Below are 21,911 nucleotides of genomic sequence, written 5' to 3' on the forward strand. Positions count from 1 at the left end.
TTCTCTAATTCCTCCCTCATTAGAAAGTGAACTCTTAAGTTTTCTTAGAACACTTTCATTAGATCTCTCCTTTGTCTACGCACGATATCATTTATTTGTGTACATGCCATTATTCCCATTACAATAGAACCAGTTGTGGGCAGGCGTTATGTTGAAACGAAATACTCTGATTTGCCCAACTGGTCTTTTCGCTGTTCCTCAAACAGCCTGGCCTTTACTAGCCTTGAACCCATGTTGACAACCTCTCTCTTCTATACTATTTGCTAAAATACTGACTTTCCCTTCAAGGCCCAGCTCAAATACTATCTCCTGCCTAGTGATCTCTCTTATCATGCGAGTAAACATGTACCACCTTACCACATCTTATGCAATGTTACCTTAATTGGTTGCGTACTTGCCCTGATTCCCAGCAGGTACCTTGTATTTCTCACAAGGCCTGGTACATAGTAGGTATTCAATAAAATATGTAACTGGCTTGATTAAACCAAGGCCATCTCAAGAATATGGGCAGTTCCCTTGATGTCAAAGCCCAGTTTGCCCCTCCCACATCTCAGCCTAAGTCCTACTTATGAGGCTGAGCAAAAGGAAAGTGGGATTCATCACATGGGTCGAAGGCAGCCGCAGTGGAGAAGAGATGCTCAGACAGGCCTCCGCTCTCGGCCCTAGGTCTAGAATTGGCCGACCAGATTTTATTTCCTCTCTAGAGGGCACATTCCTGTGACCTTGTGTGTGGGCCACAGGGCACAAACTTGAAAGGGGTAGACACATCCATTCAGGATGAGACCTGAAGAACTAGACAAGTTCACAAAGGCTCCTCCTGCCCCTGATTTTGTCCCTCTGCAGCAGGGGGTCGATTTCTGTAGCAATTCCCTTGGGAAGGGCAGCTCCTCCCATTACTGGAAGTATCTGCTGGTGTTGGCTCTGGGGAGGGGGGAGCTGCTCCACTGTGGGAGGACAGAGTGGGACATCTAGCCCCATCCCTGGCATCGGCTCTGGAAAAAAACTCCTATAAGGCTTGACCGGTGTGTCTCCTCCCCTGAACGGGATCCGTGGGTCTTGGGGGCCACTGCTCAATTCCGGTGGCCGGCCCTTTAAATGTCCATCTCAAACTGTGATTCCTCATCTGGGGAGAGAAAAGATAAAAACGGATGAATCCAAAAGACAGTAGATAGAATTGTTATCTTGGAAGCTGGTTAAAGGGTATTTAAGTAAAGGTCACTTTTTTTTTCTTTTTTCTGTTGAGCTCATCTTGACACCCCTCTCCCCTCCTAGTCCAAGTTCATTAGGGAGTGGAGGAAGAAGGGAAAACTTTCCTCATGTCAAGCCAGGAGCCAGAGTTTCCAGAGATTGCTTAGCTACTGTTGTTCTTCCTTTAACCCCCCCAAAATGCAGAAGTCTAGTCTTCCAAAGTCACATCCTACTTGGGCTCTGGATTACAAAAAGGCCTCAGCATTTAGAGCTGAGACATTTGAAATCACCCAGTCTAGCTTTTCAGTTTACAGAAAAAGGAACAGAAACTAAGATTAAGCAACTTGCCCAAGGTCAGAGAGCTATTAAACGTCAGAAGCAGGATTCAAACTCAGGTCTTCTGATTCCATATCTGGTAATTTTACTACCCCATTAGGTTGTTTCTCTGATTTTGGGGGTAGATTTGGATAATTTAGTCACTCTCAACTATACCCTAAACAAACATCTACCCTCTTCTTCTCATTTTTCTAGGAAGTTCATGATAAAGCAGATTGGGAAGGAGGAGGGTTGGGATTATGTAATCTTATCTAGGTCAGGACAATTTCCTCAGCTAAGAAGTCATAAAAGGAGATGAGAGGATGCACCTTGTTCACACTGCACTGCGCTTAGGGGCCTCTCAGAATCAAATACTGCATATACTTTTAGACTGGTTTTGCTGGCCTGTTTTTTACCTTCCCTTTTCAGAACCTTTCCAGTCTTTTCATGCTTTACCCTCATTCACTCATTTACTCTTCAGTCCATCAACACCTGCCTCTTTGCTGTTCCTGGCACTCCAAGTCCTGACTCCTGGCACTGTCACCAGCAGTCTCCATGCCTGGAATGCTCTCCCTCCTTATCTATCCGGCTTCTTTCAGGGCTGGCCTAAAAATCTCCCCTTCAAGACACCTCCCCTGGGCCCCTTCAATGCTAGTGCCTTCCCTCTGTTGATTATCTCCAATTTATTCTGTATTTATCTTCTTTGTATGTAACTGTGTTCTCTCCCGTTAGATTGTGAGCTCCTTAGGGACTGGACAGTTTTACTTTTATTTGGATCCTCCACACTTAGCATAGTGCCCAGGATGTAACAGGTGTCTAATAAATGTTACGGATTGACTTAAAACAGTTTTCTTTTAAACAAAGGATGATTTAGACAGAGAGGGGAAAGAGGGCTATATTCAGAAATGAAAGCGATATAAAAACAAATGAAATCAAAATTTTAAAAAACGTTGTGATTGAGACAAGATTACTGACCCTCTTTTAGGTATGTGTCCTTTCAGGAAGAGGAAGAGTCCGGTCCTCCTCTCCTACCATCCCACCCTGCCCCCCGTCCAGGGCCCCAAACATTAAGGCAACACGGTAGAGAGAGTGCTAGACTTGGAGTGAGGAAGAACAGAGTTCTGCTTCAGACACATACTAACTGTGTGATCCCGGACAAGTGTCTTAACCTCTGCCTCAGTTTCCTCATTTGTAAAATGGGGATAATAGCACCTACTTTTGTAGTTTTGAAAATCCAATGACATACCATGACCCTTCAAAAACCTTAAGGAGCTATATAAATACCATTATCACTGTTCCTATTAATCTTTGTCTTCCCACTGTTCTCAAATCCCAAGACACCAACTTCAGTCTCTGTCACCCTCCAGAAACTGGTTCTGTTCACCCATTTCTCTTGCCAGCATCATGGCACTCTGGGTATCTTGCTGCCCTGCAGTTCATGCTGTAGGACTCCCAGCCTTCTGTGTGCTTCCTGAGTCTCAGGTCCAAGCCCCTGGGGTGGAGGCGATCTTTCAGCTACTGTCAGCATGCAGCAGCCCCCCACCCCCACAAAAGCCCAAGCTGCTTCCCTTCTAGGCCCTGGGATTCACTGACGGAAGAACTGGCCACTGATAGTACACAGGGCTAGGGGAGGGAGAAGAATCTGAGAGTGATAAGACTAGGCAAGAGAAAGAGAAATGGGTGGGGTTTTATCTTCTTTCCAGTCCCATTCCTGGAAATGGCAATCTTCCTAACTAAAGAACTTAAGGATTTTCCAACAAGCTGGCTTCTTGTGTGCAATAAGAATAAGACCACCCAAAACCCACCTTCTGCTGCCCTCAGTTACCAAAGGGATCACTCTCTAGTGGGGGTGGGGTGGGGGGGAGGGAAGGATACCTTGGGAAATGCAGAACATGTAAAAATGAAAAGACAGCAAGAGAAAACAGCTCGGTGGCAAGGCTTTTCCAATGACCAGAGAGGCAGAACCAGAGGAGGAACCCACTGAAAACAAAACCTATAGGAACAAACTGCCAGCTTGTTTCCACCGGGCTAATAGGAATGATAACTGAAACACAGAGCGAATAGTAGACAGACTCAGTAATGACTAGAGGCTACCCAGCCCCTCCCAGCCCCCTACAAAGAAAGCCAGGGAGGCTGGGAAGCAGTGAGCTGATGCAAGTTCTCATTTAGAGATGGAGGACGTGGGTAAAGATCCTGCTTCTGTCCCTTACGTGTGTGACCTTGCTCTGGGCCTCAGTCATCACATCTATAAAATGACATCTAAATGTTTTTCTAGCATCAAATCTGTTTCCTCTGGTCGTGTGTTCATAGGATCATCAGAGCTGGAAGGGACTGTACCAGTCCCTGAGTCCAATCCCTTTTTTCTACATGGGAGGAAACTGAGGCCCACTGGGGGAAGCCATCTGGGGTCACACAGCTTGCATTGTTGGAGACGATCTCTTTCTGATCCCAAATCCGGTGATTTCTACCCTGCTGCCGCTGCTTCCAGCCTAACCCTTTAAAGCCTGTGTTTCCCAAGCAGTTTCCTCTCTACTTACGGCTTCCTGGCTTGTCCTCATGGCTGTTGGGTAGGTGGTTCGGGTTCATTTCAGTAGCAGGTTCATCACCAGGGGGGCTGGTGACCCCAGGAATGGTGGGCAGATCCCGAGGTGGTGTTTTGGCCACAGGAGAGTTACGACATTCCATCAAAAATTTTCGGTCATAGATGATCCTGGTGCCTGTAAGAGCACAAGTATGGCTAGGTTAAATGTCTATATGGATGCTCTAATTCCAAAGGTTCAGGTGGCAATAGCAGGGCTGACAGTGAGAAATCACAGGGTCAGGGAGAACCCTGTGCTGAAACCCAGTTTCCACTGGGTGCTGAGGAAAGAACAACAGATTTAGAGTTAGGGGGTCTGTGTTCAAATCCTGACTCTGTTAATTACTGAGCTTGGACAAATGACTCTTAGGCACTTAATTTCTTCATTTGTAAAATGAATTTGTTAGATAAGATTCAATCCAATGCAACAAATACCTGTAATTAAGTGCTTATGAAGTATACGGGACTATGCTAAGTACCAGACATAGCAAGATTAAAAACAAAATCCTGCCCTCAAAGAACTTATATTCTACTGGCACAGGATACAGCATAGGAACATAAATTTAGAGCTGGAAGGGGTCATAGGAAATTTTCACCTAGTATGGACCCCCTCATTTTCTAGAAGACCCTGGCTGAGAGGCTAAATGACTTTCCCAAATTCACATTTATTTAGTGACAAAGCTTCTGTTTGAGACCAGACTCAAATTCAGCCTTCTCCCCACCGTCCATTCTAACAGTCTCCCTAAGTTACGTGGATACAAGTAATCAAAAATAGTACCAATTAATTTCAAGATGGAGAGGGTCCTAGTAACTAGGGGGGCATAGGCCTAGGCTTTGTGTGAGGTGGATCCTCCAAAGTCCCTTCCAGCCCCAAATCTGTGTTGCTGGGCACTAGCCTAACAAGCTGGCATCTAATTCATTTGGCTTTGGTCTGTGGCCCCTTCTTCCTGAATATGCCCCAATATCTTATCCTCATACTCTCCTAACTTGTGGCTGGTGGTTGTTAATTAACTTAGACCATGAAATCTCACAGAGTTAGAAGGGAGCTCACAACCTACCCTCTATCTGTCTCTTTCATAACACATCCAATAAGCTGTAGTTCAGTCTACACCTCTAAGGGATGGAGAACCCACAGCGTCTTGGGGGCAGATCATCCCATTTCAGCCTAAATTTGTTAAGGCATTCTTCCTTATTCTTATCTGAAATCTGCTTCCTGGTACCTTGCCTTGGTCAGGATTCCTTCTGCTCCCTAGGACCAAGCAGAAGCTCAGCCTAATTCCTGTTCCACATGACCGACCCTTTGGGTATTTAAAGACTGAGATTGAGAAAACATGACACGGTAAAGAGCAGAAGACCTGGATTCAAATCCTGTCTCTGCCCCTCACTTGATGCGTGATCTTAGCTAAGTCACCTCCTATCTGGGTCTTGGTTTCCTCCTTTCTGAAATGAAGGGATTTGATCTCCAAGACTCAGATCAATCCCTACCTTCTCTATCAAACCTCCTCTGACCATTCCAGCCCATGTAGATCTCTACTGTGGCTGAGCTTTAGCAGCCTAGAGATAAAGCAGTTTAGCACCCATATTATTGTTATATTTTGTGTTGTTTGAGCCAATTTCACGTGTGGGTCTCATATCCTCACCTAGAACGCCAGCTCACTGAAGGCAAAGAAGTGTCTGATGATTCTTTGTGTCCCACAAAGGGCGGGGCAAAAGAGACCTCTTCAACAAAGCCCTGCCGAAAGAGTGACCAGGAAAAAAAACTGATCGTCTACTCTAAATGACAGATCTGTCCTCTTAGTAGGGGGTATCTTATATTATGTTATTGCAGGGGCACTGGGGAGGTACCTCTCTGTGGAAATCTGGTTTGTTATTTATTATAAGAGTTTTATTTTTCTTTGAAATTGAGAAGTAGATAGGTGAGGCGAATAGAAAATAAATGCTTACTAACTGAAAAATATAATAGAGTGGGAAGGTGCCCCCCACCTCCAGCTTCCAGCTTAGAGTTCCACCACCAGAGAACCATCCATCTGGGTTAAGCACTGGCTTCTCCGTGAAGTCCTCTTTTATACCACAAATACCAGCCAGAAGAGACACATAAAATTACTAAGACCTTCATTTGAGTAAGTTTGGCAAACTGCTTTTCCAAAGGCTCACTGAGGGCAGCATGAAGCCTCTAGGCACCTTCGGGGTGGGGGCAGGGATACTGAAAGGAGGGAAATGAACGAGGTAGGGTCCCTCAACAAAGACAAATGCTACTTATTTTTAACATTTTGGTCGAGTCTGCCTCTGTTCAGAAGTCTGAACGGCTCTCTTCATGAAGAGACAGAGATGCTTAAGTAAAGGCGAGTTAGGAGACTTTTCTCATCTTCACACAGGAGTCAAGGGAAGAATCCAGATTAGAATTCAAAGGGTTTCTATGAGAATTCTGGTGTTGCTAGGAGAAGTGAAAAGGTCTAGTGGAAGAACATGGGACTGGAAAGCTGGAGACCTGTGATCTCTCCTTGGCTCTGCCACTAACTAGCTTAGTGACCTTAGGAAAGTCACTTTGCCTGGGGGTGTGTGGGGGCTGGAGGGTTCAACTAGATGACTTCTAAGGTTCAGCTCTAACATGCTGTATTCTAGTCTCTTCCTGCTCTGACATTTCACACCCTAGGGAATCTCTGAGATCTGATAGTCTAGTTGGTTCTAAAATATTTTAATTCCAGGGAGCTTTTCTCGGATAACTCCAACACTTCCTCTCAGCTGGTCTTTACATTTTACAGTAGCATGCACTCCCTTTTCCAAGATTTGGCAGAATGAATTCTTCGGCCAATTATCCTTTAAATGAGAGGCACAAATTTTGTTCACCTGTTTTTTACAAAGTGGAGAGTTGCCTGCCCCACCACCAACAGAAAACAAGAAAACTTGTAGTATGCATTCTTGAAAAAAAGAATGCAGGTTCAGCTAATCTTTGGGAGCACCCTCTAGGTCCTGGCCCCCAATCCTTACAAATATTTATTTATTTACCTGATTGTAAAAAAAAAAAAAAAAAGAAAGAAAGAAATTCAAATACTTTCCCCCTATAGGATCGTAGATTTTCCCTGGATCATAAATATTTATTTACTTGCTGTGAAAAGAACAAATACTTTTTTCATAGGATCATAGATTTAAAACCCCTAGAAGGGTCAAGGTCTAAATCCCCTAGTTCAGGGGTGGGGAACCTGTGGCCTCAAGGCAACGTGTGGCCCTCTAGGTCCTCAAATGTGGCCCTTTGACTGAATCCAAACTTCCCAGAACAAATCCCCTTAATAAAAGGATTTGTTCTGTAAAACTTGGATTCCGTCAAAAGGCCACACCCAAGGACCTAGAAGGCCACAGGTTCCTCACCCCTGCCCTAGTTCAACTCTCTCATTTTACAGACGAAGAAACTGAAGCAGAGAATCCAAGTAATTTGAGCCCGAAGTCGACGAGGCACCAAGTGGAAGGGGGAGGAGCCCAGGTCTTCCCCCTCTGCCCTAAAGCAAAGCCTGTACTTTAAAAATGTGAAAGAACCTCATTTGACAAGATAAAATGTCAGGAGAGGTGATGGCACAGAAATCCAATTTCAAGATATGCCAGCAAGGGAGAGGGTGAGATTTGTTAAGTATCCTGAAATCAACTGACCGTGGCAGAGGCCGAAAAAGGAGGAAGAAGGCACAAAGCTACCTTTGAATGCGCATTCCCTTCATGAGGTGACTTGAAGGCAGGATGGAGGAGGGAAGGAAGGGGGTGGTGGTGAAAGGGGAGGCAGGGCCACACAGGTCGAGTTTAACACAGGAGTTGCTTTTTACTTTCCAAGGCTAGCTGGGATCTGGAGTACATTTCACTGAAGCTCAAAGGGACCTTAGAACACAGAAATGGAATGTAGCAAGATGAGTGCAGAATCTGGAGTCAGAGGCTGGGAGTTTAAAGTTCACCCCAGTACCTGTGTGACCCAGAGCAGAAAATTCACCTCTGAGCCTCACATCTTTCATCCTTAAAACGAGGGGGCTGGATTAGGTGTCACCTAGGGTCCCTCCCGGCTTTAAATCTGTGGGTCCAAGAACAAAGAATGTCAGAGCTGGAAGAGGCTTTGGAGACCACCTAGCCTCCATTTTTCCACATGATGACTCTGAACTCTGGTGATTAAAGGATGTGTCCAAGGTCACCTGGCTCCCTCCTGTTAATGGATGATTCTATATTTTTCTAAGGGCAGCCAGGTAGTGCAGTGGATAGAGCGTCGAGCCTGAAGTCAGGAAGACTCATGTTCCTGAGTACAAATCTGGCCTCAGACACTAGCTGTGGGACACTGGGCAAGTCACTTAACCCTGATTGCTTCACCAAAAAGAAAAAAATACAAAGACTGGGGATGTTTTCAGAGAATAGGTTTGCTGTAATACAGGGGACAGTGGAGAATGATATGCAACAATGGTATAATGTTGGAAAGGCAAGATGGTACCAGATTGTGGAGGGCCGTGCCTCTTAAGATTTTTGAGCAGGGGCTAAGAAACTTTTAAAAGATGTGCTTTGTGATCTACAGCAGAATTTGCTAAGTATTTTGAAAGAACAAGGCATTTTAGAGGTTTCCTTTCAATTTATTTTCCTCACCTGTAAAAAACGAGGGAATTAAATGATCTCTAAGTCAAGGTTTGACAAAATGGTACAGATCTAGGCATCAGTGCCTAATTTCGGGCAGCTCAATTTTTTTTTTTTTTTTTTGCTTCCAAAGAAAGAAAAACAAACACACAAAGGTGACAGGTGTAGGTGTGGTCAGGTACAGCCAGGAGGGTAGCCTCTGTTTCCCTGTCTAGCAGTACTTTGTACATAGGGTTTTTTTTTAAAAAATAAATAGGTGGTACAGTGGATAGAGCACTGGTCCTGGAGTCAGGAGGACCTGAGTTCATGTCCAGCTTCAGAAACTTACTAGCTGTGTGACCTTGGGCAAGCCACTTAACCCTGACTGCCTCTAAAATGCATGCTTGTATGTGTTTGTGTTTGTGTGTGCGTCTGTGCACGTATGAAATGAATTATCTTCTTTGGCTTAGAACTTTCCTGGCTTGAGCCCAGTTCTGATTGGTGAGACCCAACAGTCTCACTAAGAGGAAAAGATCCATAGTCTTCCTGACCCCAAAACTCTTAATTTGCTGGAGGAAATGCCAGTAATAATTTTAAAATCCGAAGTATGCTTGCTGTGGAGACTGGGCTTTTAATGGGTCTCTCTGCATCTGGTTTCCCCTGTCTCTAATTATCCTCCACAGAGCTGCTAAAGGAATCTTTCTAGGCCACATGTTCCTCCACGACACCCCTTGCTTGTGCATCTTCCCTACCGTTTCTAGGATAAAATGACAAAATCCTTAATCCACTAAGCCGTCCCCTCCACAATCTGGCCCCAATCTACTTTTAAATTTGATTTAACAAGCATATATCAAGTACCTACCATAATGTTAGGCACTAGGTATGGTCTGGGGATACGAGGACAAAAACCAAACAATCCTGGTTCTCAAGTTGCTTGTCACTTTCTTTCATTCCCTTTATGCTTCAGCCAAACTGAACTCCTGATCTTTTTTCTGTTATTCTGCTTTCAAACAATTCACATTATCTGAGAATGAAACAGGCTAACCTGAAGTAGTAATGAGTTCCCCATCATGGGACATTTGCAAGGAGAGGCACCATGACTGCTTCTTAGAGGGTTCTTTAGAGGGGATTCCTGCTTGGGTACAAGTGGGACTAGATGTCCTCTGATATCCAATTTGAGATTTTATGACATTTTTTTCAATTTCAGATTGAATAAAGAAGGGGTCACTGAGGGTCTTGAACGATTTTATCAAAAGGTTCAAAAAAGAGCTGATTATTATCTCAGAGAACTTGTTAGGTCACATAGGGCAACTATGAAAAACTCAAAAAAAGGGGGCCCTGCAGGTTGCATACTGACTTAGAAAACCACAAATTAACATTATCTATGTTGCACAATATCTTTATTTTGTCAAACACTTCCCAACTTCAGGCCAGGAGTTTGATACCTGATACAGGGCACTGGCAACACCAGTGACTCATGTGTCCCAACCCTCCTATCTTTGGGAAAGGCAGAAGTGAAAGAGATGTGCCCACACTCCTGCCCCTTGCCTTGGCTCATGCTGTTTCCTGTGTCTGACAGTCCTCTCTCCCCTTCTTCACATTCTGAAATTCCTATGCATCCTTTAAAAGCCAACTAAGCTGTCACATCTTCCATGGAACATTTCCTGATGTTTCCCCACTGCTGCCCACCTCAGACCTCACTTAGCACTTTTATTTGCCCTTGTCTGATACGCTAGTCATGTTGCATTGGACTGATCAGCATAAGACGAGAGGTCTGAGGAGCCTCAGGGACGCTGCACACTAAACCTGGAGTCAATGTGGTACTACAGACTCCTTTCAGGACAGTGAATGCTCATGGACAGGAAGAAAGAAGCCAAGAAAATCCTTTGTTACAGTAAAACTGCTTGGCTTCCCTGGTGACTGGGTGCTCCCAGCTTGGTCTCTTAGCCTCTGGTTCTGTGGTTTGTTTTGGGGTGGAACTTACATTCAGCTCAGAATAAACACTGGGTTGCTTCTGTAGCTTCAGGCCAGGCACAACATGCCAAGCCTCATCTTGGTCCACCTCAAACAGACCTGTTTTATTCTATGGAGCAGTTCTCGAGGGTCTAACTCCACTCCCGTCTCCCAACCCCTACAATGGGGACCTCTTAGCAATTCTACTTCCCCTCTTTTGGCCTCAGTTTCTAGCTCCAAAGATGAGGCATGCATGACTTTGATCTCAGCAAACATGGTAGAAGGCGTTGTCTTCTAATTCTGTTACATCCTCCCTCAGTGCCTAGTATGGTGCTCTTGCCTCTGGTGCAGCGGGAGTATTAATATTGCCAGTGAATGCTTGCCTCTACAAGGGCAGAACTTCCCTGCTTCCCTCGAGTTCCACTCCGCTATCCTTTCCTCCTAAAATACAATTCCACTGGAGCAAGGCCAAGTGAAGCCTTGGAAGGAGTACAAGGGAGGAATTCCTAGAACTGCAGCTCCCATTCCAGGGAGAGAGAGAACATTTCAGAACGAGGTCAGCAGAGGCTCACATTTGTGGGCTCAAAGTCACAAGCAGTCAGCCCTCCCTCAAACCAGACACTCCCAACAAAGTTCAAGCACATGTTCTGGTTGATAGTTATCAGCCCAGGGACATACGTATAAACCTGAGCAAGAGGTGTGATGAGGGTGTCCTCCACATACGTACATCAGCCGGCCTGAGAACAAGGGATCAGTTTGTTGATTTCACTGGCAATGTCGCAACACCACTCGTGGAGCTGGGAAGCCTTTTTAAAAATAGATTAATTTTCTATGCTAAGAGACTGGAACTAGGACTCAGACCAAATCTTTTAGCTTTCAAGGAAAGAAATTTAAAAAAAAAAAAAGAGGGTAGGTGGTGGTGGAGTTGACATGGGAACCTAGAAGAGAAAGCAATTTGGTGATAGAAGTTAAATGTTCCAATCCTTCCCTCTGTAAAATGAGGTGGGGTAAGATATCTCCTAACGTCCTTTCCACAGCTCTACATCTATGATTCTGTTTCCCTTTGGGGACAACCAAAATCTGGGTGTTTCAACTTTCGTTATGTCTGAACATCTCCAACACGGAAGGGCTGGACACCTGAAACTACCCAGTGGGGCTCAGTTCTGGGGAAAGGATACATAGAGCTGGCTGTCGTCTTCCCAAAGTCATCAAATCTGTATTTATCGAGCACTCACGGCATGTTTACTCCTGTGCAGCCTGGGGAGGAGCTAAAGATAAGTTGACTATTTTGATGTAGTAGAGAAAAACAAAGACTAGATTTGGAGTCAGAAACAGCAGGTTAGAATACCAGTTCTGCCAGTTACGAGGCATTCGACTTTGGGAAAATTACTTAAACCTTAGTCATCCTCTGTAAATTGGGGATGGACAGCATTTCCTTCACAGGCTGTCACCCAAGGATCAAATGAATATGCAGGTATACCTAATATATATGTGTGGTTTTGCGAGCCTGGATAACACTATATAAAAGGTCCAGGTCTAGGCCCTCTTTTCCTCTCTTTATCCTCTTTGATTTGGCAATCATATTCATTTCTACTCTCTTTTTTTAAAAAAGTTGTTTTTAATTTATGGAATAAAACAAGCATTTCTATAACATAGTACAATAAAAAAGATGGTTGATTATGAAACTGCAAATCTACTATGTACAACTTGCCATTCCTTTTAAATATACAACAAAATCATGTAAAATCTCCACCCCCCCCCACGCCCCATGGCTACCTACCGTTAGACACAAATATATGACAATGATTAATTTGCTCCACAATTTTGGAGAGCAATGTGGAATTACGCCCAGAGAGTTATTAAACTACCTATATCCTTTGACCCAGCAATACCACTGCTAGGTCTATTTCTCATTCCTACTTTTTTAATAACTACCTCTATTCAAAGGACTCCCAAATGTCTATCTTTAGCCCTGACTTTTCCCTCTTCAGAGCCCCATGCCCACATCGCCAACTGCCCACACCTAGATGTCCCACCAACACTTCAAACGTATCACATTAAAAAACAATCTTTTCCTCCTTCCACCAAAACCTGTTTTTCTCTCCTACTTCATCATTTATCAGTGGCACTACCATTTGCCCGTCTCCCATGTCTGTCAATCTCTAAATATCTACTATGTGCCAGGCACTGTGCTAACCATGTTCAAAACCTTGGTAAACTTTGCTGCTTTGCTTCTTATCTCAAACCCAGTCAAAGGCCAAGTGCTGTTAGTTGTACACCTCAATACCTTGCTTCCACCCCCTCTGTTCTATTCCCACCTCTCAGATGACTGTCATTAGCAGCAGTCTGGACTACTGGGGCAGCTAGAGTGAAGAGAATGCTAGGCCTGGATTCAGAAAGACTTGAGTTCAAATGTAGCCTCCGATCCTTACTAGCTGTGTGACCCTAGGCAAGACACTTAACCCTACCTACCTGTTTCTTCATCTGTAAAACAAGATGGTTATCTTTGCCAAGAAAACCCCAGATAGGGTCACAAAGAGTTGGACATGACTGAAACAACCGAACACCAAGGACTAGGGGAACTCCCTTAATAGGTCATCCCACCTCCATGTCCTCCTTAAATCCTTCTGGTTAGCTCAAGCACCACTTCTCAAGTGAGGCCTCTCTTGATGCCTCTCTCCCAGTGGCCAGTGGCTATCTCCTCCAAACTACCTTGTATTTACTCTCCAGTTAGACTGTAAACTCTCTGAGGGCAGGCCCTGTTTCATTTTTACTTTTGAATAAGAGGAAGTATGGAGCAGTGAATAAGGAACTGGTCTCTGAGTTAGGATTCAAGTCCTGCCTCTGACACATGGTGACTTGGGTGTATTACTGGCCGAGTCACTATGCCTCTAAGAGGTATGTAAGCAGGCTGTAGAGAGGTAGCTCATCAGCACTGGTAGAGACAGTTTCTCCTAAAGAGGTCCTTACAATGAATCATGGGTCTGATTGAAAAATGACGAACCCACAGCCTAGCATGTGGCAGGCATGTAAATAAATGCTTCCTGATGGACTGAATTTGCCAAACTCATTTTCCTTATGCATAAAGACAGTCACAGAACCACTGAATCTTGCTTCAACAAGTATGGAGAGTAGAATGAACTCTCAAATTGCCAGTATAGAAATGCTTAAAAGGTTTTCTTCCTGCAAAGGCTACATAATTATTACCTATATTTAAAGTGCACTATGCAGTTGATGCATTGGTTGGAACTTTTTTCTTTTCTTAAGAAAACAAAAAACAACTTTTTTGCAACAAGGCATGCTGGTTGGGATGGAACAGGGGATATATTTGGAAATAAGTATGATGTAAAAAAGAAGGTATTAATTTAAACAGAAAAATAAAGTGTAGCCTGGCCTCCTTCCTAAAAGGGAGGGGGAAAAAGCCTTGAAGAAAACCCTCTCATTCAGGTTACCAGGGAACATGAAATATTCCATAACTAAGCAGAAGATGGAATTTGGGGTGAAAGAAAAGAATTTGAAAAAGCATGTGAAGACAGGAAGGGGAAATCCTCAACTGCAAATGGCCTGTTATTAGTCCAGGGTGTATTTTCAGGATAACAACCCATCGTGGTACTTTGTGGGCAGGAATGATTCTGTTACAAGGAACCTCGGAAGCATTGCTAATGATTGGAGTTTTGGGCAAGAAAATCAAGACTTTAGGAAGCAAGGGGTAGTTTTCATGGCTGCTTTTGACTAAAAGCAAGGACTTAGAGAGGAGAAATGCAGGTGAGCAGCTGAAGAAGATGGTGTCTGAGAATGGGGTTTGGATTTCTGGTCCGTGGCTTAAAATATAGAAATGACTTGTTCCTGGCCACCTAAGAAGAGCTGGTAAAAATATATTTGCCTGGAGCCTTGTAAAAAAAAACTGAAATGGGAGAAGGGAGAAACCTAAGTACATCCATTAAGCTAGAAACCACTGATAATAACTACAGGAAAGCACTAACAGTAGACAACCATGGGCTCAAATGGCTATAAACAAATGAACAAGTAACAAGCAAGATGTGTCATGAGATTCCAGTGGAAGGAGGCAAAACTGACTTAGTGGGATAAGATTTACTCCAAAGGGGAAGGATAAATAAAAAAGGGGGAAGAGACTGTGGAGAATGGCGAATACACTATTTTAGATACACATTTATATGAGAAGATCCAGGAAGCACGGGAGGAAAGCATGGCAGAGAACATACGGATGAAAACAATGGAGGCAGAAACACAGTCAACACTGCAAATGGATTATGCTGCTGATTGCCTTGGAAAGGCATGACACAGTCATGATGGGAAACTTCAATTATTTAAACAGCTGCTGGAGCTCCATCTGCCAAAAGAAAGCATCTAATAACTTTCTTTTTTAACCTTAGTGATAGTTTCACCCTTCAAAGGGTGGAGAAACAATCAGGAAAACTTCTCTTTTACATCTGATTCTTACCAAAGAGTAAATGTTTGCTGGGGTATAAACGATGGGAACATTGTGCACTTGTGAGCTGACTAGTCATCTTAGAATCTGTGGCAGAGGAAAGAAAAGCCAGGCAGAGTATAATCCATACCTTAGATTTAGGGAGTCTACATTTCAAAGGGTTCAGAGAAAGGGACAGCTTGGTTCCCACGGACTAAAATCAGCACAGGAGGAATGGGAAAGTCAAGCGCGAAATTCTATTGACATAAAGAGAAATAATTCCTCTAAGGAGGAAAAGGGGGACCATCTAAAGAGACTGATGTGGATATACAGGAATTCACTGGCCAACTTTTGATTTTTTTTTTTCAACACAGACACAAAAGATAAAAAAAAGGAAAGTAATGGAAGATGATTATGACATCATGACATGGTTCTGTAAGAAGCTCAGCACAGTGCCTGGCACATAGCAGGCACTTAATAAATGTTTACTGATTAAAGCTAAAGTAAGGAAAGCTAAGAATAACAAAAAGTGGGCTTTTTTAAAAAGCCATGTTAGGGAAAAGCAGAAGGCCAAAGAAGGCATATGTCTGCAGCTAGGAAGGGACAATGATAACAAACAACAGATGGAAAACAGAAGAGCTCAACTCTTATTCTCATGTTTTAATGACCAGGATAATGATCCTTAAACTGGAAAAGACAGAACAAAAATGACCAGTAGGGAGCTGATATCCACGGTACACACAGACATGATCAAAGAAAACTTACCTGTTCCTGAAGAATTCAAATCAGGTCCAGGGAAATAACATGTTAGGGTGATGAAAGTACTCGAAGATGTGAATGCAGTAATCTCCAAAGTACTGTGGAAAACCCCAGCAAAAAAGAAAACAAGGAAATCGAGGAATGATCAACAAACTGTGGTACGTGAATGTAACAGGCTATTACTGCACTGAAAGAAATGACGAATGAAGAATTCAGAGAAACACAAGAAGACTTGTATGAACTGATACAGAATAAAAGCAGAACCAAAAGAATATACACAATTACTATAATGTGAATGAAACACACTAAAATATGTTAGGATTCGGATTACATGTGATGACCAACGTAGGCTCCAGGATCATGATGAAATATATTTTCCTCCTCCCGTGGAGTGGTGGTGGCGCTAAAGGAGGTATGGAATGTTGAATACACTCTGAGATGTCGTGGCTGTGAAAGTGTGTTTTGATGAACTGTTTCTTTGACTTGGCAGAGGATGAGGTGGATAGATAGTGCCACGGAAGCAATGAACATAAGCTTGGACAGACTTTGGGAGACAGTGGAGAAGAGCCTGGTAGGCTATAGTCCATGGGGTCATGAAGAGTCAGACGTGACTGAACAAATGAACAACAAACTCTACCTTACGTGGACCACATTTGAACACTGCGTTCTGGGTGTTACGTTTTAGGAAAGCTATTGAGAAGTTGGGAAGCAACCGCAAGACAGCTGGGATGGTGAGGAATCTTTCACCATATGATAAGCAACATTAGGATCAATTTACGGAAGTAGCGATATTCAACCTGGAGAAGGGAAGAGTGAGAGAAAGGGGCTAAGAGCTATCATGCAGAACGGTACATTTGTCGCTTAGCTCCCAAGTGGAAGAACTAGGAATAATGGGTAGATGTTACAAAAAAGGCAAATGTAAACTTGTTGACTCAACTCCCTTCTCTAATGAATAACCACCTTTTCACTCATGACCTTACTTAGCACTTTGCTTACATCTCTCACGAACAATATGGTCCTAGTTTTTAATCCCCTTTACTAGAGCATGTCACTTAGTATGCACTTAATAAATGCTTATCGTCTGATTTACTATAGTCCAGCACTGTGAGGGCTAAAGCAGTATAGATCTGTAATAGCTATTTGTTAAACTGAGTCACATAGAATGATATGTGATCGGTGCATGACAAGAGCAAACTTTTTCAAGGTCTGAAAAGCAAAGCTAAGTGGAGTGGAGGAAACATGGAGAAGATTTTGTGGAAAAGATGGGATTTGATTTGGGCTTTAAAGGATGGATCTGAACAGGCACTGAGAGTGGTGGTGGTGGTGGGAAGCATTACAGGCACAGGATGGACCAGCAGAAGTAAAGGTAGTGAGCTAGTCAAGGTTGGCATCAGTCTGAACTTCACTTAGGAGCCATGGAAATTTTGAGCACAGTGCTCACACATTTAGCACGTCCCAGAGACAGCTTCATGATCCCACAAAAAACAAGGATTTTTCTAAAGAGAACCTCAGAATGAACCTCTTCCACCTGTCCCACAACTGAGACCCAGAAGTGGGTCTCCCCCGCCCCCCCGCCGCCATTTGCATCTATGTTCACTAATAAGGAAATGAAGAGGCCGCATGAAAAGAGGCTCCATTAGGCTCTGCTGCAACTGGAAAGCAAGAAAGGACTCAGGTTTTTTGTTTTTCTATATTATTCAGAAAAGAGCACTTGTCTTTTAAGCATTAGCTAATTAAATTCAACACACACAACAGAACTTCATGACCCAATTTTGATATTTCAAACTACGTAGTGCGATGGAAAATAAGAGGAAACCTGGAGGCTGCCCACCCTGACCATGGCCTTGACCTTCCTGTTGGTACCTGCCCTTCACTACTTCTAGAACTTCAAAGATCCCCAATTTTATCAGCATAGCTGGCCCTTCCATGGAGACAGGGCCCACTCCCTCCATATACAGTTGCTGTGTACAAAAAAATATTAACTCCTTGTGGCCAACCTTCTGGCAACAAGCCTCCCAAAATTCGGCTATAGAGGCTGGATGTTGAATGACACGTCATCACTGAGAAGGTACTCAAGGCCTACCAGGCTTGGTATGACCTGCCAGAGTTTGTATTCCACAGGCACCGTGGTTGTTGAAATGATAATTTACACACACACACACACAAATGATAACAACACATAGGCTTGTTGAAAATAAAAAATGAAAGGTATAGCCTTTGAGATTCCATAGTTACTTTCATGCCCTCAAAGACATCAGAGTACAGCTTCCCGCCCCACAGATAAATTCCCACTGCCCATGGGAACGAATTCAAATGGAGGCCACATAAAAAATGAAGCTCTCTTGTTCAAATCCTACTTCAGAAACTTCCCAGCTGTGTGACCTTGGGCAAGTCACTTAATCTCTCTGCCTCAGTTTTCTCTACTGAAGATGGGGTAATAACAGCACCTATCCCCCAGGGTTTTTGGTGAGGATCAAATGGGATAATAATTGTAAAGCGCTTAGCATGGTGCCTGACATACAGTAAACGTTGTGTAAATGTTAGTTATTATTAAGCCATATTGTCAGGCCATCAGAATGGGATGCGATTGACAATATATTACCCCCAAATAAGGCTCTTTTTCTACCTCTTCATCCAGATGAGGGATTATTTACCTGAGTTACAGACCCCTTGGTTTTCATCTGTTCCATTAATTTGGATGGGAAAAAAAATATCTTAATTTTCCCCTAACCTCTAACTGACATTTATCATTTCCTCCAATTATTAATTAAAAAATTATTCTGAGATAGGATCCATAACACAAAAAAAGGTTAAGAACTGTTGGTCCAGGCTAAGAGAAGAGTAAGGATTGAAAGGCTGGTCAAGTGGGATACCTTGGGCTAAGTCCTCCAGATTGAACAATGAGCCACTTGGGCTTTCAATAGACAGTTTTATCCAGAGTAGAAAAGGCCCTTTGTCCCCAGAGGGAAGTGGATAAGAGTGCTGGACCTGGAGCCTGGAAGACTTGGATTCAAATCCTGTTTCCAATAATGAAGTACCTATGTGACCATAGGCAAGTGTCTCCAAGCCTCAGCTTCCCCATCAGTGAAAATGGAGAAAAGATCTGTAACATCTGTTAAAAAGCTCAAGAGAGTATATATAGTGTCCCAAAAGTATGAGCACAGTTTGAATAGCTTAAAACATTACATACTATAGAAAGTGCTGTGCAAGCCTTCAAGGGCTTATGAATGCCATTATTTTTCTTTACTATTATTGGTCTGCAAATGTCAGATGTAACGGCTCCAACAAAAGGAATTCTGTACCCAGACAGCTTTAGCTACAGGAATGCCAGGGTGTTTCTGATCTCTGCCTGCTAAGTCAGGAGTGTTTCATCCTGAGACACTGTCCTGGAAGGACATGAAGAAGACCAAGTTCTGTCCTGGGCACTGCCACTGTCTTGCTGAGTTACTAATGAAATAATTTTTCCCTTACCTGTAAAAACGTGGTGGGAAGGGGAGATGGGATAAAGGGAGAAAATTTCTATTCTTTCATTGTGGAAATAATGGCTTTCAGAGAAGAAAAATGATGCCCTGAGACCAAAAAGTTTCATTACACATATCTCCTATTCAATCAGCTCTCTTGTCAGCATCAAACCTGTCACCTTCTATAGACAGGACAAAATGAAGCAACGAGGCCACTATTCTTAGAAGGGTGTCTCAACTTCCCCCCACTTACCTGCCCCATAACTCCCAGGGAGGAAACTCCCTCTATCAATGCAGATTAGCAACTGTTTTGAGATATAAAACCTGAAGAATTTCTTGGGAAAATAAAAGGTGAAGCAAGTTGCCCAGGACCACATCTATTACTTTACTGTGTTTTGTTCCCTCTTATTAGAATATAAGCTCTTGGAAGGCCCTAACTTTCTTTTATATCTGCATAACCAGCACTTAGCATAGTGCTTAGCACACTAAAATGCAGGGCCTCTTAAATGTTATTTCATTTATTCACTCAGTATGACAAGAAATAAATCAAAAGTATGACTGATCTGGCTCCTCCCCACTGGCCTAACTTGCCTCCATACCTGTAGCCTTCCTACCCAGAGGCCCGCTCCCTAACTAGGGAAAAACCTCCCTGTAACTGCCATGGAAACACCATCCACACCACTTTCTCCACTTTAGGTTTCTCCAGTCTAGTCTATTCCCATACCAGCTGTCTTGCTCCTGCTGGTACCTTCTTTCCCTCCCTGATTCCCCTTCCTCTCATTATGTAGCATTTTCCCCAATATAAGACCACCGATTGAGAGCTTAGGGGTCATCTACAACTGTTAGGCCCTTCATTTTATAGGCTAGGAAACAGACCCAGAGAATTGAAATAGTCTCTTCTTCAAGGTCACCCAGGGAGAAACTGGTGGGAGCGAGGATTTGAACTGAGGTCCGAGATTCCAGGTGCAGCCCTCTTGTCAGTGTGCCACACACTGCCTTCCCCAGACTTCTCAACAAAAGCACCAGAACTCCCCCATCTAAGTAAGTATTCTTCGGAGTCAGCAAAATGGGAGGCCCTACAACTGGAGAAATGTAAGCTTGTATTCCCAGTAGAATGTAAATTCCCTTAGGGCAGGGACTGGCCTGCTTTTGTCTTTAGCACAGTGCCTGGCACACAGTAGCAGCTTCATAAATATGTCTTCTTGTGGTTGCCCGAAACCACTCTTGTTCAAAATGTTCTTGGAACCCTTCTTTGGGAATTAACTTTCAAAGAGAGTTCAGGATTAAGAAATGTTTGCTGAACCGAAAGCCATGCCATAAACGAAAACCAAACGGACTATGTACTATTACCTACTTCAACGATGATAATAATTGATACTTATAAAAGCCCTCCTCACAGAGAATCTCACAACTTAAACACACGACAACGATTGTTTGGCTCAGACCCTCAGAGAGGTGAGGCTATTTGCCAGTTAGAGTTTCAGAAGCCAAGTCTTCTGGACTCCAAGTTGCTTTGCTAAGCCATCTCTTAATCACCTCATTTATTCATTGGGTTTGGAATGTCTTTTGAAAATTAAATTCCACTTACCAAAAGGACAAAGATTGGCCACCACTGTGATTTCCAAAGAACATGCCCCAGCCCCTGGGAGAAGTTGCACAAGGAGAATTTTCTTGTGTGGTATATAAAAAGCTCAAGAGACATAGTTTCTGGGTAATTAATCATTTTATTAACTATGCTAGCAAGTAATTAATAAAAGGATGGTCATTTGGCCACCTCTCATAAACCAAAGACCCCTCATGGAACCAACTCAACACTTACATGTCCTTGGAAGAGTGGGTTTTCCCAAGGGTGGAAATCAACTCTGATTGCTTAACAAGTAAATGAGAGAATGAATATTATAATGAGAGGTGGGCTTATTCTAACGAGGGTCTGAGGGACGTGACTCTGATCACTCAGTCTTGGACAAAGAGACTTATCTATACCCAGATCACCCCAGTCTGGGGTAATCTAGACAAAAGGGGGAATCCACTTCTACCCAGACAGGTCTGACTAAAACACAATGGGCTAGAATTCACCAATAGACCTAAACTAGAATTTCTTTGCCTTTTCATCAGATCTGACCCTCTCATTAACAGACCTGCACTTCAAAGGCTGTCTGAAAGACCAAAAGGGGCTGACTTCCAAATGAGGGAATAGAAAAGGGGAAAAACCTTAGTCTTAATTCAATAATTGGTTATCAATATAAGAAAGAATCACTTCTCAGTGTTTGGTCATTCCAAGTGTTGAAGGGGAACATACTAATTTAAATATCCGTGCTGAAGTATAATGAACACTGGATTAGGAATTACAAGACCTGGGTTTGAAACCTGGCTTGGCCACTCCCCACATGTGTGAATTTGGGCAAACTGCTTAATTTCTATATATCCCTCAATTTCCTTATCTGCAAAAAGTATCACAGATTGAGAGTTGGAAGGGATCTCAAAAATATTAGCATAGCCTGAATGCTTAAGGCATTATGCACTATGTAACAGTATGTATATGTACTGTTTTATCAGCTTGTAAAGTGGGAATGGCACCTGTCTCTCACGGCTGTTGTGAGGATAAAATAATACTTAAGTGCTCTGCAAATCTTAAAGTGCTATATAAATGCTGGCC

General features: G+C 43.3%; 1 protein-coding gene across 1 annotated transcript in view; it reads right to left on the reverse strand.

The window, feature by feature from the left end:
- Nucleotides 1-649: 649 nt before the first annotated feature.
- The window catches only part of EIF4EBP1 (eukaryotic translation initiation factor 4E binding protein 1), a 29,325-nt gene continuing 8,063 nt past the window's right edge, over nt 650-21,911 (reverse strand). The window contains exons 2-3 of the mRNA XM_036753025.1: nt 4,041-4,220; nt 650-1,123 (exon numbers count right to left, since the gene is read on the reverse strand). Coding sequence (XP_036608920.1) covers nt 1,092-1,123; nt 4,041-4,220 — 212 coding nt within the window. The 3' untranslated portion in view covers nt 650-1,091. The remainder of the gene's footprint in view (nt 1,124-4,040; nt 4,221-21,911) is intronic.

The sequence above is a fragment of the Trichosurus vulpecula genome, chromosome 3 (assembly GCF_011100635.1).
Source record: "Trichosurus vulpecula isolate mTriVul1 chromosome 3, mTriVul1.pri, whole genome shotgun sequence".
Lineage (NCBI taxonomy): Eukaryota > Metazoa > Chordata > Mammalia > Diprotodontia > Phalangeridae > Trichosurus > Trichosurus vulpecula.